Source organism: Triticum aestivum, chromosome 2B (assembly GCF_018294505.1).
Source record: "Triticum aestivum cultivar Chinese Spring chromosome 2B, IWGSC CS RefSeq v2.1, whole genome shotgun sequence".
NCBI lineage: Eukaryota > Viridiplantae > Streptophyta > Magnoliopsida > Poales > Poaceae > Triticum > Triticum aestivum.
The window spans coordinates 762,307,426-762,319,042 of record NC_057798.1 but is presented as its reverse complement, the minus strand read 5'-3'; the positions used below and the strand labels follow the sequence as shown (position 1 = coordinate 762,319,042).

The window sequence follows — 11,617 nt, the reverse complement described above, 5'->3', positions numbered from 1 at the left end:
CGGCCAACGGTGATAGTTCGGCTATCCGGACACCCCCTAATCCAGGACTCCCTCATTAAGCTCTGGCCTTTTCTCTAAAAAAACATGAAGGGAACTCCTAGGGCTCAGACTACTAATCCTAGCTTCCTACCAGATCAGTAGCAAGCCGTTGGATGGAAGTGTCTATAGCCGCTAGATGAGCAGGCCCCTGCGCATGTGCAGTTTCTAAAATTAAAACCTACCGGAGCTGATTACGTGGGATTTGCTAATAATTACTTCCGTTATCTAGGAAATTAATTCAAGGTTTTCCATATATTTAGCCAACAATTTTGGGACAGTAAGGAGAGTAATAACTGTAGAAAATTGGCATTGTACGCGATATAATTTGTGGCCTTACAAAAAATGTTGTTTCCAATTTTATTCAGTTTTGCTTCCGAAGGAACTGCTTCAATGTGGATTTTTTTTCCATCTTACATGCATTATTTTATATGTTTCCATCAATTGGTGAACACAACAAGATTGTGTCTAATTATACATTGTTTCAAAAGCATCACGATGCTGCTTCTATGGAATATCAAAAAATATTCTTGTTTCCATGGTTGGAAGCATTTTTTAGCAATGGAAGCACCGTTTTAGGAAACAATCCCTAATAATTGCTTCCAATGACCTCGTCTATTCTTACTGTTAGTGCTGCGTGTAATTAGGGGCCATGCATTTTGCTTCCATATGAGAAAAATTGTTTCCAACTGTGGTGAATCCAATGCAATTTGAATTTGCTTCCTAGCTAGAATATTTTGTTTCCCTTGTCCAACGAGATTGCTTCCATGTATACTAGACATATAGTTTATAAACTTGGTTATTATCCATTTATACTAAATACTTTTACTTAGTAAAATAACATAATAGCTATACATTTTTTTGGTTTGATACAACATTACCAAACAATTTTAAACTATTTTCTCTGTTATACTGACATCATAAACCACAAGTATTAACTTAAATGTAACTATTATACAATTGAAATAACTATAATGTTTAACTAACTCCATTTTGTTGCACAATATATGTTATTTTAAGAAACTTGTTTTCGACTATGTTAAATTACATCTAGATGTAAGAAAATGAAAAAAAAAATAGTATGTCAACATTCATATACATATTAATTTTTGTGTCACTTAGATGTACAAATAATGCAATGTGTTTGATTTAGTATTATCTTTAAATATTTTTATACGGAGTTCTATGATATATGTGCCTAGCAAATATCTTAACAAAGATTTGTGGAGAAAAATTATTTATCGGAATAGTAATTATTACGATATTATTGATCTAGTTAATTACTTGGAAGGAACTCGTATTTTTGTTAGAAAGTTAACCTATTTTTCAATTTTCTTGCTTCAATGGACCTAGGAAGAAATCCAAATTGTTGGTCATTCGACGAGAATTGGAAAGGCAAATATGTTATGCCTCCCCATGGCATGGCTCTCGCTCTGGCCAGCACACATTTTGAGAGCCCTCCTTTCCTTCCCCTTCCACTCTGACTCCCTCCCCACCATCTTCGACAGCCATGATGGCTAGTGGTAAGTGGGAGGGCGGCCTGGATCTTGTATATATGTCCTTCTTCCAAATAAACCCGATCGTGTCTTTACTCTTCTGCCCTTCATGATCCATCTTGTGGTCATGAGGGCTGGAGCTAGGGTGGTCGGAGCTTGCCGGCTAACCGGATTTCTGACCCGATCAAGACTTCCCCCCGTGGTAGGGTTGAAAAGGGTGGAGGTGGTGTGTGAGATGTGAATTCACCCTCCTGATCCTGAGTTTTTTCTTGCCTCCATCATGAAGGCAAGAGACATGCACGGGAGAAGAACAGGTGTTGTGGCTCGCTAGTGTTGCCTCTCAAGAGATGGAATTGCAATTGTCTTTGTTACTTTATCTCAAGGTCATTACATGTTGTGTTTGTTGATAATCTATGGTTCATTGAGGTCGTCTCTCTCTCCCAGAGGGCTATACCTCGATGGTCCGCAGTCGGTATGTCTTGCTCCGGTGTTGGTTTTCTACATGATTGGTTCTCATGCAAAAACATCATGCGTGCATTCTATGCGGCGTACCTACAATTGCAAATGGGACTGCAATGAAGAAACTTATTAGGGAGAAATCACTTATGGTTCCTTCAAAACAAACTTATTAGGTTGTTAGCGACAGGGTTCAGGTTCAACCTTTCTGACAAAGTCCATGTAATCTTAACTTCCCCCTCTCTCGTATCCCACTTGTACGCTGAATCCGCCTGAACGCCACCCCTATGAGGACTAGAAACCTTAACTTAAACTACTAACCAAAATTGAGACATGATTCTCCTTCATGCCACCGAGCACCGGAGAGGCAGGTGGAGGGGAGGCGAATCCATAGACTGACAAGTGATGCTTGGAGGGGAGGTGTATGCCTAGCCACCACTTAGGAAAAAGAAACTATTTGTAAGTTCTGCTGCTACTACTTGCTGCAGCGAGCACACCACCCCTAACCTTGTACTAGCACTCCATCCTAATTTGGGCCCCAACAGCTGAGGTACATGAAAGTCCTCAAACCCTCCTCCTTCTATGCCGGGTATATTACCAGTTTTCTGATTAATTTAATTCATAAATAAATCTGATGATACTTTAACAATATTAATCTCATATTGGTAGATAAATGTATGAGACGTACTAGACATAGCATAGTTAAATCTATGATAGCAGCAGTTATTCAGGATTTCTAGCGACACACTTTTAGTGGGAAGAGACGTTTCCGTCAACGATGAGGTGCCTACGGTGACTTCGTAAATCTCAAGATAATAAGGACATGAGTGTGTCAGACTGCTAAATTGTTTTATTATTCCTACAATATAAACTAGGGGATATAGGGGGTAACACTGTCCCTATAAATTCCTTTTTTTCCTTTTCTTTTTTGTCCAGAATTGAACAAAAAAGAAATTCTGGAAGATGTTTTCTTTCCCCATTAAGTCCGAGCCATAGAGTAAGAGTGAGAGTTTTCCAAATTCATCATAGACTTTTTTTTTGCTGCGAACATAGGTCGGTTTTACGCATTCGAGAAGGCGCACCGGCTAGATCAGAATTCTATCGGTCGCGGAGTCAGGCAGTTTAAGACTGCTCTGCTCCAACGACTTGAGAAGGTGAGACGCAATCTCCATGGCTCCATGTATTTTGCATGCTCTAGCATATGTGGTGTTTCCTGCAAGTTAGAAAAAAGAAGTTCCAACTCTTTCAAGCAGTGTTTGTGTTTCTATTGGGCAAAGCAAGAGTTTATTGTAAAAAAACAGAAACGGTCTTTTTGTTCAAATAACAATTAAGGTGAAGCAGGGTCAGGAACAATGAATCTCTTTATGATAAACAGATCCATTTTGCAAGTTCGTTATTACGGGTAGTTCCTACAAAGAATCAGACTAATGACGTATACAATGCTTGAATTATCGATGTAGATGCTACATAGTGGGTTCTCATCCTTCAGAGACTACGAGTGTAATAGGAGCATCGGTTGACAAAAGGATCACCCTAAGATGATCATCTCATGGCTATTGGGAACGAATCAAATCAGATGGTTCTATTTCTCAACCTTTCTGACTTGCTCCTATGGAACCAAGGTCGAAAGGATTGAGAAAGAGTTTTCGTATTCCTGCAGTACAGGTACAACCGCAACCACTCGGGGGTTCCATAGTTCTAGTGGAAAAATTCCTTTTGATCTAAGTGGAAGGATACAGGATTTTTTACTATAAATTGCGCTCGCTATAAAATAGAAGTTTTAATTTGGGTTTTCCCGCAACTAAAGAAAAAGAAAATGGAAGAATTCTTCTTATTGCATAATAAAATAAAATAAAGAAACCTTAGAATTCCTTTGCATAAGATACACTACACCATACTATCGAAATCAAAAATAGGGTATGAGACAATTAATAAAATAACTTTGAAAACACGAAATAGTTGATAACATAAGTTGTTGTTCAGAAATAGGAAAGTGGAATGAAATCCAGTCTTAGTCAAATATTTCATATCTCTTCGTGTCCAAGCAGAAGGAAAAGGATACAATTTGAGTTGAGCGGAAAATCCATATCTCTCTTATCCATTTAAAGCATATGGATTTAGAGTAGAGCGCTTGTTATATGGGTCGTGAGTGGGAACTTAGTTTCCGTTTGGGTATGCGTCCTTGGATTGCTGTTGCATATTCAGCTCCTGTTGCAGCTGCTACTGCTGTTTCCTTGATTTACCCTATTGGTCAAGGAAGCTTTTCTGATGGTATGCCTTTAGGAGTCTCTGGTACTTTCAGGAGGAACCTAGAATTAGAGTCTTATGGGCAAGGACACTATTGCTGATTTACTAACCTCTATAAGAAATGCGGACATGAATAAGAAATGAACAGTTCGAGTAGTATCTACAAATATTACCGAAAACATTGTTAAAATACTTCTACGAGAGGGTTTTATTGAAACTGTTTGGAAACATCAGGAACGTAACAGATATTTCTTGGTTTCAACTTTACGACATCAAAAGAGAAAGACTAGAAAAGGAATATATAGAACAAGAACCTTTTTAAAGCGTATCAGCCGACCCGGCTTACGAATTTATACCAACTATCAAGGAATTCCTAAAGTTTTGGCTGGTCATTCTTTGAGAATCAGAAGGATCCTTTTCGAGTTTCCATTTCTTCATTTGGAATCTGGGCTCTTCTATCTTCGACTTATTTTTTTGGCTTTATTCTTTATTTATTTCATTTCGATTTTCCCTCTTCCTCTATCCCTATCCTCTAGGTACAGCGTTTGCATCAATAGAGAACTTTTTCCTCTGTATGAATCTATATTATTCCATTCCAATTTCTTCCCGAAACTTCCCAAGAAAAATCCCGAATTGGATCCAAAATTGATGGGTTAATGTATGCCGGCTCAGTCTCTCGAAGGTGCTCATATGGGTAGGGTGTGCGTGTGTGTGGTCATAGGGGTGAGTGTATGCACATATGTATGAGCGTTTGCGTCTGTACTGTGTTAAAAAAACAATTATGGTCAACACATGAATAAGTAAATAAGCGATGAACAAATCATACTCTCGAGTTGAAAAGGTGAGAGCCATGGCGGCGGCAGATGCTTCACCAATCTTCTTTGTGGAGTTGGTCACACCAGCCATGGAGATGTCAGGGAGGTCCAGGAAGTAGTACAAGTTGATGATGAGTGGGTCTTGTGTCATGGTTTAGAGCTCACTTGTTGCACATTTTCGTATCAAAATCTCTGATATCATATCCATCTAGCCATTTTCATGTCAATTTTGCATATAAAAAAATTGTTGTGCATTTTATTGAGGTCATTGCCTAACGTTTCATTTTCATTAGTTTTCCCTTGGTTTTTGTTTTGTCTATGTAGGTGTATTGGAGCCCCGTTGCACTTTTTTTTATCTAATTGGAGCCCCGTGGACTTAGCATGATGGACCAAGTTGGGGTCAAACCCAAGAAATTAGACGCAGTACATTCATGCTTTTTGGAGAGTATAACCAAAAAAACATTTCCCAACGAGCCCAAATTGAAAATCAAATATCAGGAGATTATCAGGCACGTCCATAAATTCCAACGAGCCTAGGAACGCCTAAATTGCAGTTCATATAAGGAAATGATGACCAAAATATGAAAGATAACGTGCAGATTCCAGAAGTGCATGGTATGATCGCGCATGGTTGTACCGCCCGACCCTGGCTGCGGATTTGCATGTAACTTCCGCGATTCTTCATTGATTTCATCCACATTTGTTCCTACGGGATCATTGGCCATCAAGGAATGTATTAGGAGGGGTTGGGACTTCTCTAGAGCCCTTGGATCAAGGAAGGGGGGTGGGGAGGTACATGAGACCATGGAGACCGGCTATATGTACAACACCATCCCTAGCCGGTGCCTCCCTCGTCTATCATTCGCCCCACACGTTCTACCATGAACTGCTACACCTCCATTGCCACGGCAATATCACTCCACCATATAGGAAAGTCCAAGATAAGGAAGGACTCTCCGTCGGTGCCCCGCACTGGCCGTAGAGCCGGTGCCATCACCTCTACTGGTGTTGCCTCCACCGCTATCTCCACCATCATCATTCCACCATATAGGAAATTTGTGTATGATTTTGTTCTTAGTGAATCATAATAGATGTAACTTATCATGCCATGTGTAGGTGGACCGAAATAGTCAGTTTGACAGGGGAGCATTGTCTCTGAGCGGATGGAGCAAATGGATGCAAGACCTGGAGTGTGGCTGCCTCAGTGAACCCAGCGCAATCGATTGGGGATGCTCAAACTGGTTCATAGGCTACCTTGTTCTGTCGTTGTCGGCAAAGTACTGCTCATAGGCTGTCGCTGTGTATATTCTGAACTAGTATTCCGTCTGTGCACTTTTATAAAACTTTGAAGACATTTCAAACAATATACAAAACAACCTATTTTGAGTTGTTTGAAATGACTTATAAAAATGAACGAATGGAGTAGTACATTTTTGTGAAATGACTTATATTCCACGGTCATCGCCGCCGCCCAGGAGGAAGCCGTCGCCTTCCCGCCGCCGCTCGCCATAGGACTAATTGCACGATTCCAGGTATAACCTTGCTCGAGTGAGTAGTGCAGAGTGCTTCGTTCGTTGCTGTGTGTGTGTGCGCGCGTGCTCAGCTGCCTGCCAAATGGCGGTGCTCCTCTTGGTAGTTTTATAGGTGATGCCGATGTCGGCATGTAACCGTACGTGCTGGCCCTGGCCGTCGCGAGCTGCCTCGTACGAAAGGGCGGCCTGCGCGTGCGTGGTTTGTGAACTCGTGGGCCTAAACCGGGTGCCTTGGTTGGCGGCTCAGGTTGTTGTCGGACGCCAAGGTTGGGAAATGCGGCGTGCCGCAAGTTGTGTGCTGCTGTCAGCTTATCACTGTGCTGAAGTCAGTGTGTTATCCACTTGCCGGGAGCCTGGGAGTAGTACCACTTGCTCTAATATCTCATTATGCAAACCTTCCAACTGAGTTCATTTAGTCCACTCTAGGCACGCACGCAGCGCGTACCGGAGTCTTCTCCTCCTCGTCTTGGGATCGGCAAGTGATTAGACTAACAATCATCCTTTCTGCAACGCGGTTTAGTCGGACTTACGTAGGTTAACTATGATTTTTGGCCACATGCTCTTCAGGAGACGCGGACGGGCAGGGAAAACCAGATGCCGGAGGCCATGGTTTACACCATACCGCCGGGAGCCGGCCGGCCGTCTGCTTCCTGTCAGCGTTTGCTCATGAAAAAGTATCGTGTCTCGCTCACTCTGTCAGTCATCACTCCGATCAGAAAACACGTTTAGTTAACTTATTAACGTCATGGCTCTCATCACATTCCTTTTACATATCATCGTGCCGGTTCAGCAGAGTGCAGAGCAAAGAAATGCAGAGCACGTTCGCCACCAACGATCTCGTCGGGCAAGACGTCCTTGTCACACCTGATCACCACAGCAGAGGAGCGTAAGGATGGCAATGGGTAGGGTATGAGCAGGGTATAGTAATACCATACCCATACCCGTATAGTCAGTGGTACAAAATTCTACCCATACCCGTACCCATGGGTATCAAACCTTAGCCGTACCCATACCCGATGGGTACCCGTACTCATTTGGTACCCGGCGGGTAGAATAAACAGTACATGAATTGTTCACATTTTTACACTCATTGATAGCAAGTTTAATGAAAAAAGATCAATTCTCTCAGCTCAATAACAGATACATGAGTACAACATACTCAAAAGTCAATGGGAGTAGACAAGTCACGTGACAAGTTAATGATTAATTCATGACAACTTAACATTAGTTCACAAGCGGGTAGGGTATGGGTATACCGTTAATGGGAGTAGACAAGTCACATGACAAGTTAATGATTAATCATGACAACTTAACATTAGTTCACAAACGGGCATGGTATATATGGGTATACCTGCGGGTACAATGCTATACTCGTACCCTACCCATAACTTAACAGATAGGTATGGGTACTACCCATGGGTATAAAAATGTGTCCATACCTTGCTCATGTGGGTACGGTACCCGCGGGTATCCGTACCTGTGGATAAAATTGCCATCCTTAAGCACGCGATGAGTGAAATCTGAATGCCCATCTCCTTTCTATGCTCCAAGTCTCACCCTCCTCTCCTGCCACCTCGTCGCTATGACATGGATCGGATCCGCGGGTGGTTACACACTTACAGTCAACTCCGAGCAATAGAAGCCAATGCAATGCATACAACGTCAAAATAAACTAGAAGAATGATTGTTTGGAAGGAAGAATGATTGTTTGGAAGGAACACAACGTAGAATCTCTAACGGCCTCCATTGCAGCGACCTTGAGGTGTTCGAATTGATCAGACAAGGTCTGAGATCGAACTCCTTTTCGGTTTTCACTGTTCTACCTTTGTTCAGAGTTTGGCTGTTCTGTACAGGCAGCTGAAGCTCCTCTGTTTTCTATCGAACACCTCGCTCTGCTGACTGAATCTCCCTGTGTAACTCTGAACTTTCTTCCCCTCTTCATACAGAATGGCCTTTGGCCTTTCAAAAAAGCCACTGAAGCACATGGATCAAGTAGGGTGATATAAATTATGCACTCATAGCCAAAATTTTCAGCATCATCATCATCGTCGTGTATCTTTACAAACCGATCAGGGGTCAACCAGAGCCAAGTCTCAGGCCATGGATGCTTACTAATACTAAGTTGCTTGCTGCAACAAACACAGCCCTCCTAGCTACTACCACTCTTAATTTAGGCCCCAGCAGCTAAGGTACATGACAGTCCTCAGCCCCTCCTCAGCCTTCTCCGCTCGCCGCCTCTCTGCCACGGCGGCCACTGAGGCAGGCAGCTGCTTGTTACCCTACGAGACGCCGCTGCGGACGTTGGCCTTGGCTGCACAGTGGATGGACCTTAGGGCGTAGTTCCAGCGGCAGAGCCCGACCTGGTCCTTGAGTGCCTCGACTGCGCCCACGCTCATGGCCACCATCCACGACGCCTTCGCCGGACCAGCCATCGTCTCTCCTCCTCCTCCTTGTTCTTGCTGCGCTGCTGAAGAGTGGAGACTGACTTGTGATCCTTGTGTAGTAGTGGGTTTGCGAAGTTGCGGTACTGAAAGAACAGAGTAGATTTTCTTAAACTATCTCACTGAATTGATACTCGTTTGTGTTGATGGGAGGAGTGCCGGAGTGGGGGTTATATATGGGAGAGCCTGAGCAAAACAGGCAGCCGTGGGCGCTGGTTTTTCTGATACCAGGTGCTGTCGGATCCACGTTTGCTTGCTTGCGCCGCACCTCTCGCTGTCGACGTCCCGGTGCAGGTAGCCGCCCATCACGTCTCATCTTTTTCTTTCACGTTTCATCTTGTTTATTCTGCGGCAGAGCGGCTGGTTTTGTCCACTAGCACAGGACCAATCCGGCAGATACGAGATACTTCTTCATTTTCCTTTTAGTTTTTTTTTTAAGCGTGCAAGTCCATATGTTCTCTATATAAAATTCATTAGATCAAGGAAATAAGATCAACAATTTCTTCTAATATTTTTTGTTCTTTTAGTGCATGCAAATTTTGTTGATTTTTCAATAAGAGGTTGGTTGTTTGATTTTTCCCTTTGGGTGCATTATGAGCATGGCTAAATCCGTGCCTTGTTCCGGAGGGGAACGACAGGATTTAGTGGTACTTGTCCTCCATACTTTGTCAATAATTTTCAAAGCTTTGATCGTTGTCGACCACCGCATCAAGTGACACACTCTACCGTGCTTGAATCAAGCACACATCCTTCGTCTTCATGTAGCTGCTGGTCGCCCCACCCTAGCATCATACCCGGCCTCCTCAATCACTTCCACTTCATCACCACCGTCATTCGCTTGATCCACCTCCGCCTCGAGCTCCACTTGAGGCGCATCGAAATCGTCAAGGGGAGCACTCAAATCCATCACATTCTCCTCCAATATTTTCGGTATATGTTGAGCGCATGTTTTCACTACAAAATTCAATGGGCATAGCCCAAACAAGTGCTTCAAGGTCAAAGCAAAGATCATCAGAGCGTTTCAAGCAAAAGAGTTTTTTTTACCTCCGGGGCGTTTCACCGAACACCTGGTAGGCGTGACCGACGGAGTTGCCGCGATCGGGTAGAATGTGCCCGGCTAGAGGCGGAGAGGGAGCTCAGCCTCTTGTCGCGACCACCTTCTTCCTCGGGGCCTTCACCCGCACCGGCCTGGCTGGTGTAGGCAGTCTTCTTCCTCACGCCGATGGCCACGACGGGAGGAACCGGAGAGGGAGCGAAAGAAGGAGGTGTCGCGCCGGCTAAGCCGCATGCCGGCGGCGGAAGTTATTGGGGCGGCGCCGGCATGCACGGACGAGGGAGGTGCAGGAGGACGGAGTGGCGGTAGACTTTGTGGCGGTGGTGCATGAAATGCGGCACCCGGAGGCTACGGGTACTTCAGAACATGTTCGCCATGATCTCGTCGCATGAACAGCCGGTCGACTCAGCCACAAGTAGCACATCCAGCAGGTCTGACTCCATCAAAGCACACAAAGCTATAATCTCTAACGTCCACCGCTTGCAGCGGCCTGGAGTTGTTCGAATTTGATCAAAGATATGAAATCTTGGAGGGCAGCCGGGTGTATCGCTGAGATCCAACTCCCCTGTTCTATCCTTTCTTCAGAGTTTGGTAGTTCGGTAGAGGCAGCGGAAGTTCCTCTATGCCTCGTTTTGCTCTCGTAGCTCTGAACATTGTTCCTCTCTTGAGAAACATCAACCTTTGGCCTTTCAAAAAATAGTCATGGAAGCACATGGACAAGGAGGGTGATGTAAACTCATAGCCAAAACTTTCATCATCATCATCATCGTCAGGGAGAACACTTCTTAATAATTTAGTGAGAGATCATCTTATAAAGCTACCGTCGAACTAAGCAAAATAAGATGTATAAAAGATAAACATCATATTCAATCAATATAAGTGATATGATATGGCCATCATCATCTTGTGCTTGTGATCTCCATCTCCAAAGCACCGTCGTGATCACCATCGTCACCGGGGCGACACCTTGATCTCCATCGTAGCATCGTTGTTGTTACGCCATCTATTGCTTCTACGACTATCGCTACCGCTTAGTGATAAAGTAAAGCAATTACAGGGCGTTTGCATTTCATACAATAAAGCGACAACCATATGGCTCCTGCCAGTTGCCGATAACTTCGGTTACAAAACATGATCATCTCATACAATAAAACATCGTGTCCCTTGTCTCCTGTTACCATCCGCCTAGACGCGCAGTTCGGGACCCCCTACCCGAGATCCGCCGGTTTTGACACCGACACTCGCCCTCGACGAAGTCCTCCAAGCAGATCTCACAATCACGCCTGTCAGCCTATCCCTGCTCCAGGTTCGGTGTTGTGTAGTTCATGGTCTTCAGCAATGCGATCCTCTCTGCATCCGCACCCTACATCGGCGGTGGGTGCTCGATCGCTCCTCCCGCCGGCTGGGAAGAGGGACCGGGGACGACGTCGATACCCCTCACCATAATGCATACAAAAAAAATATACAAGAGAGCAGTGGCGGAGCTATGTTGAGGCCGAGGGGGGCGGTGCCCCCCCCCTCCCCCAGCTTTGGAGAAAAG

The 11,617-nt window shown here is 44.2% G+C and overlaps 1 protein-coding gene across 1 annotated transcript; it reads right to left on the bottom strand.

Annotated features, from left to right (window-relative positions):
* Positions 1-8,580: 8,580 nt before the first annotated feature.
* LOC123047238 (uncharacterized) lies at positions 8,581-9,162 on the bottom strand. The gene has a single exon (XM_044470737.1). The coding sequence runs from the start codon at positions 9,012-9,014 to the stop codon at positions 8,862-8,864; it is 153 nt and encodes a 50-aa protein (XP_044326672.1). The 5' UTR covers positions 9,015-9,162; the 3' UTR covers positions 8,581-8,861.
* Positions 9,163-11,617: the final 2,455 nt, after the last annotated feature.

Excerpts from the sequence above, each read along its gene's own strand:
- LOC123047238 (XM_044470737.1), bottom strand. The coding sequence starts at position 9,014 with ATGGCTGGTCCGGCGAAGGCGTCGTGGATGGTGGCCATGAGCGTGGGC.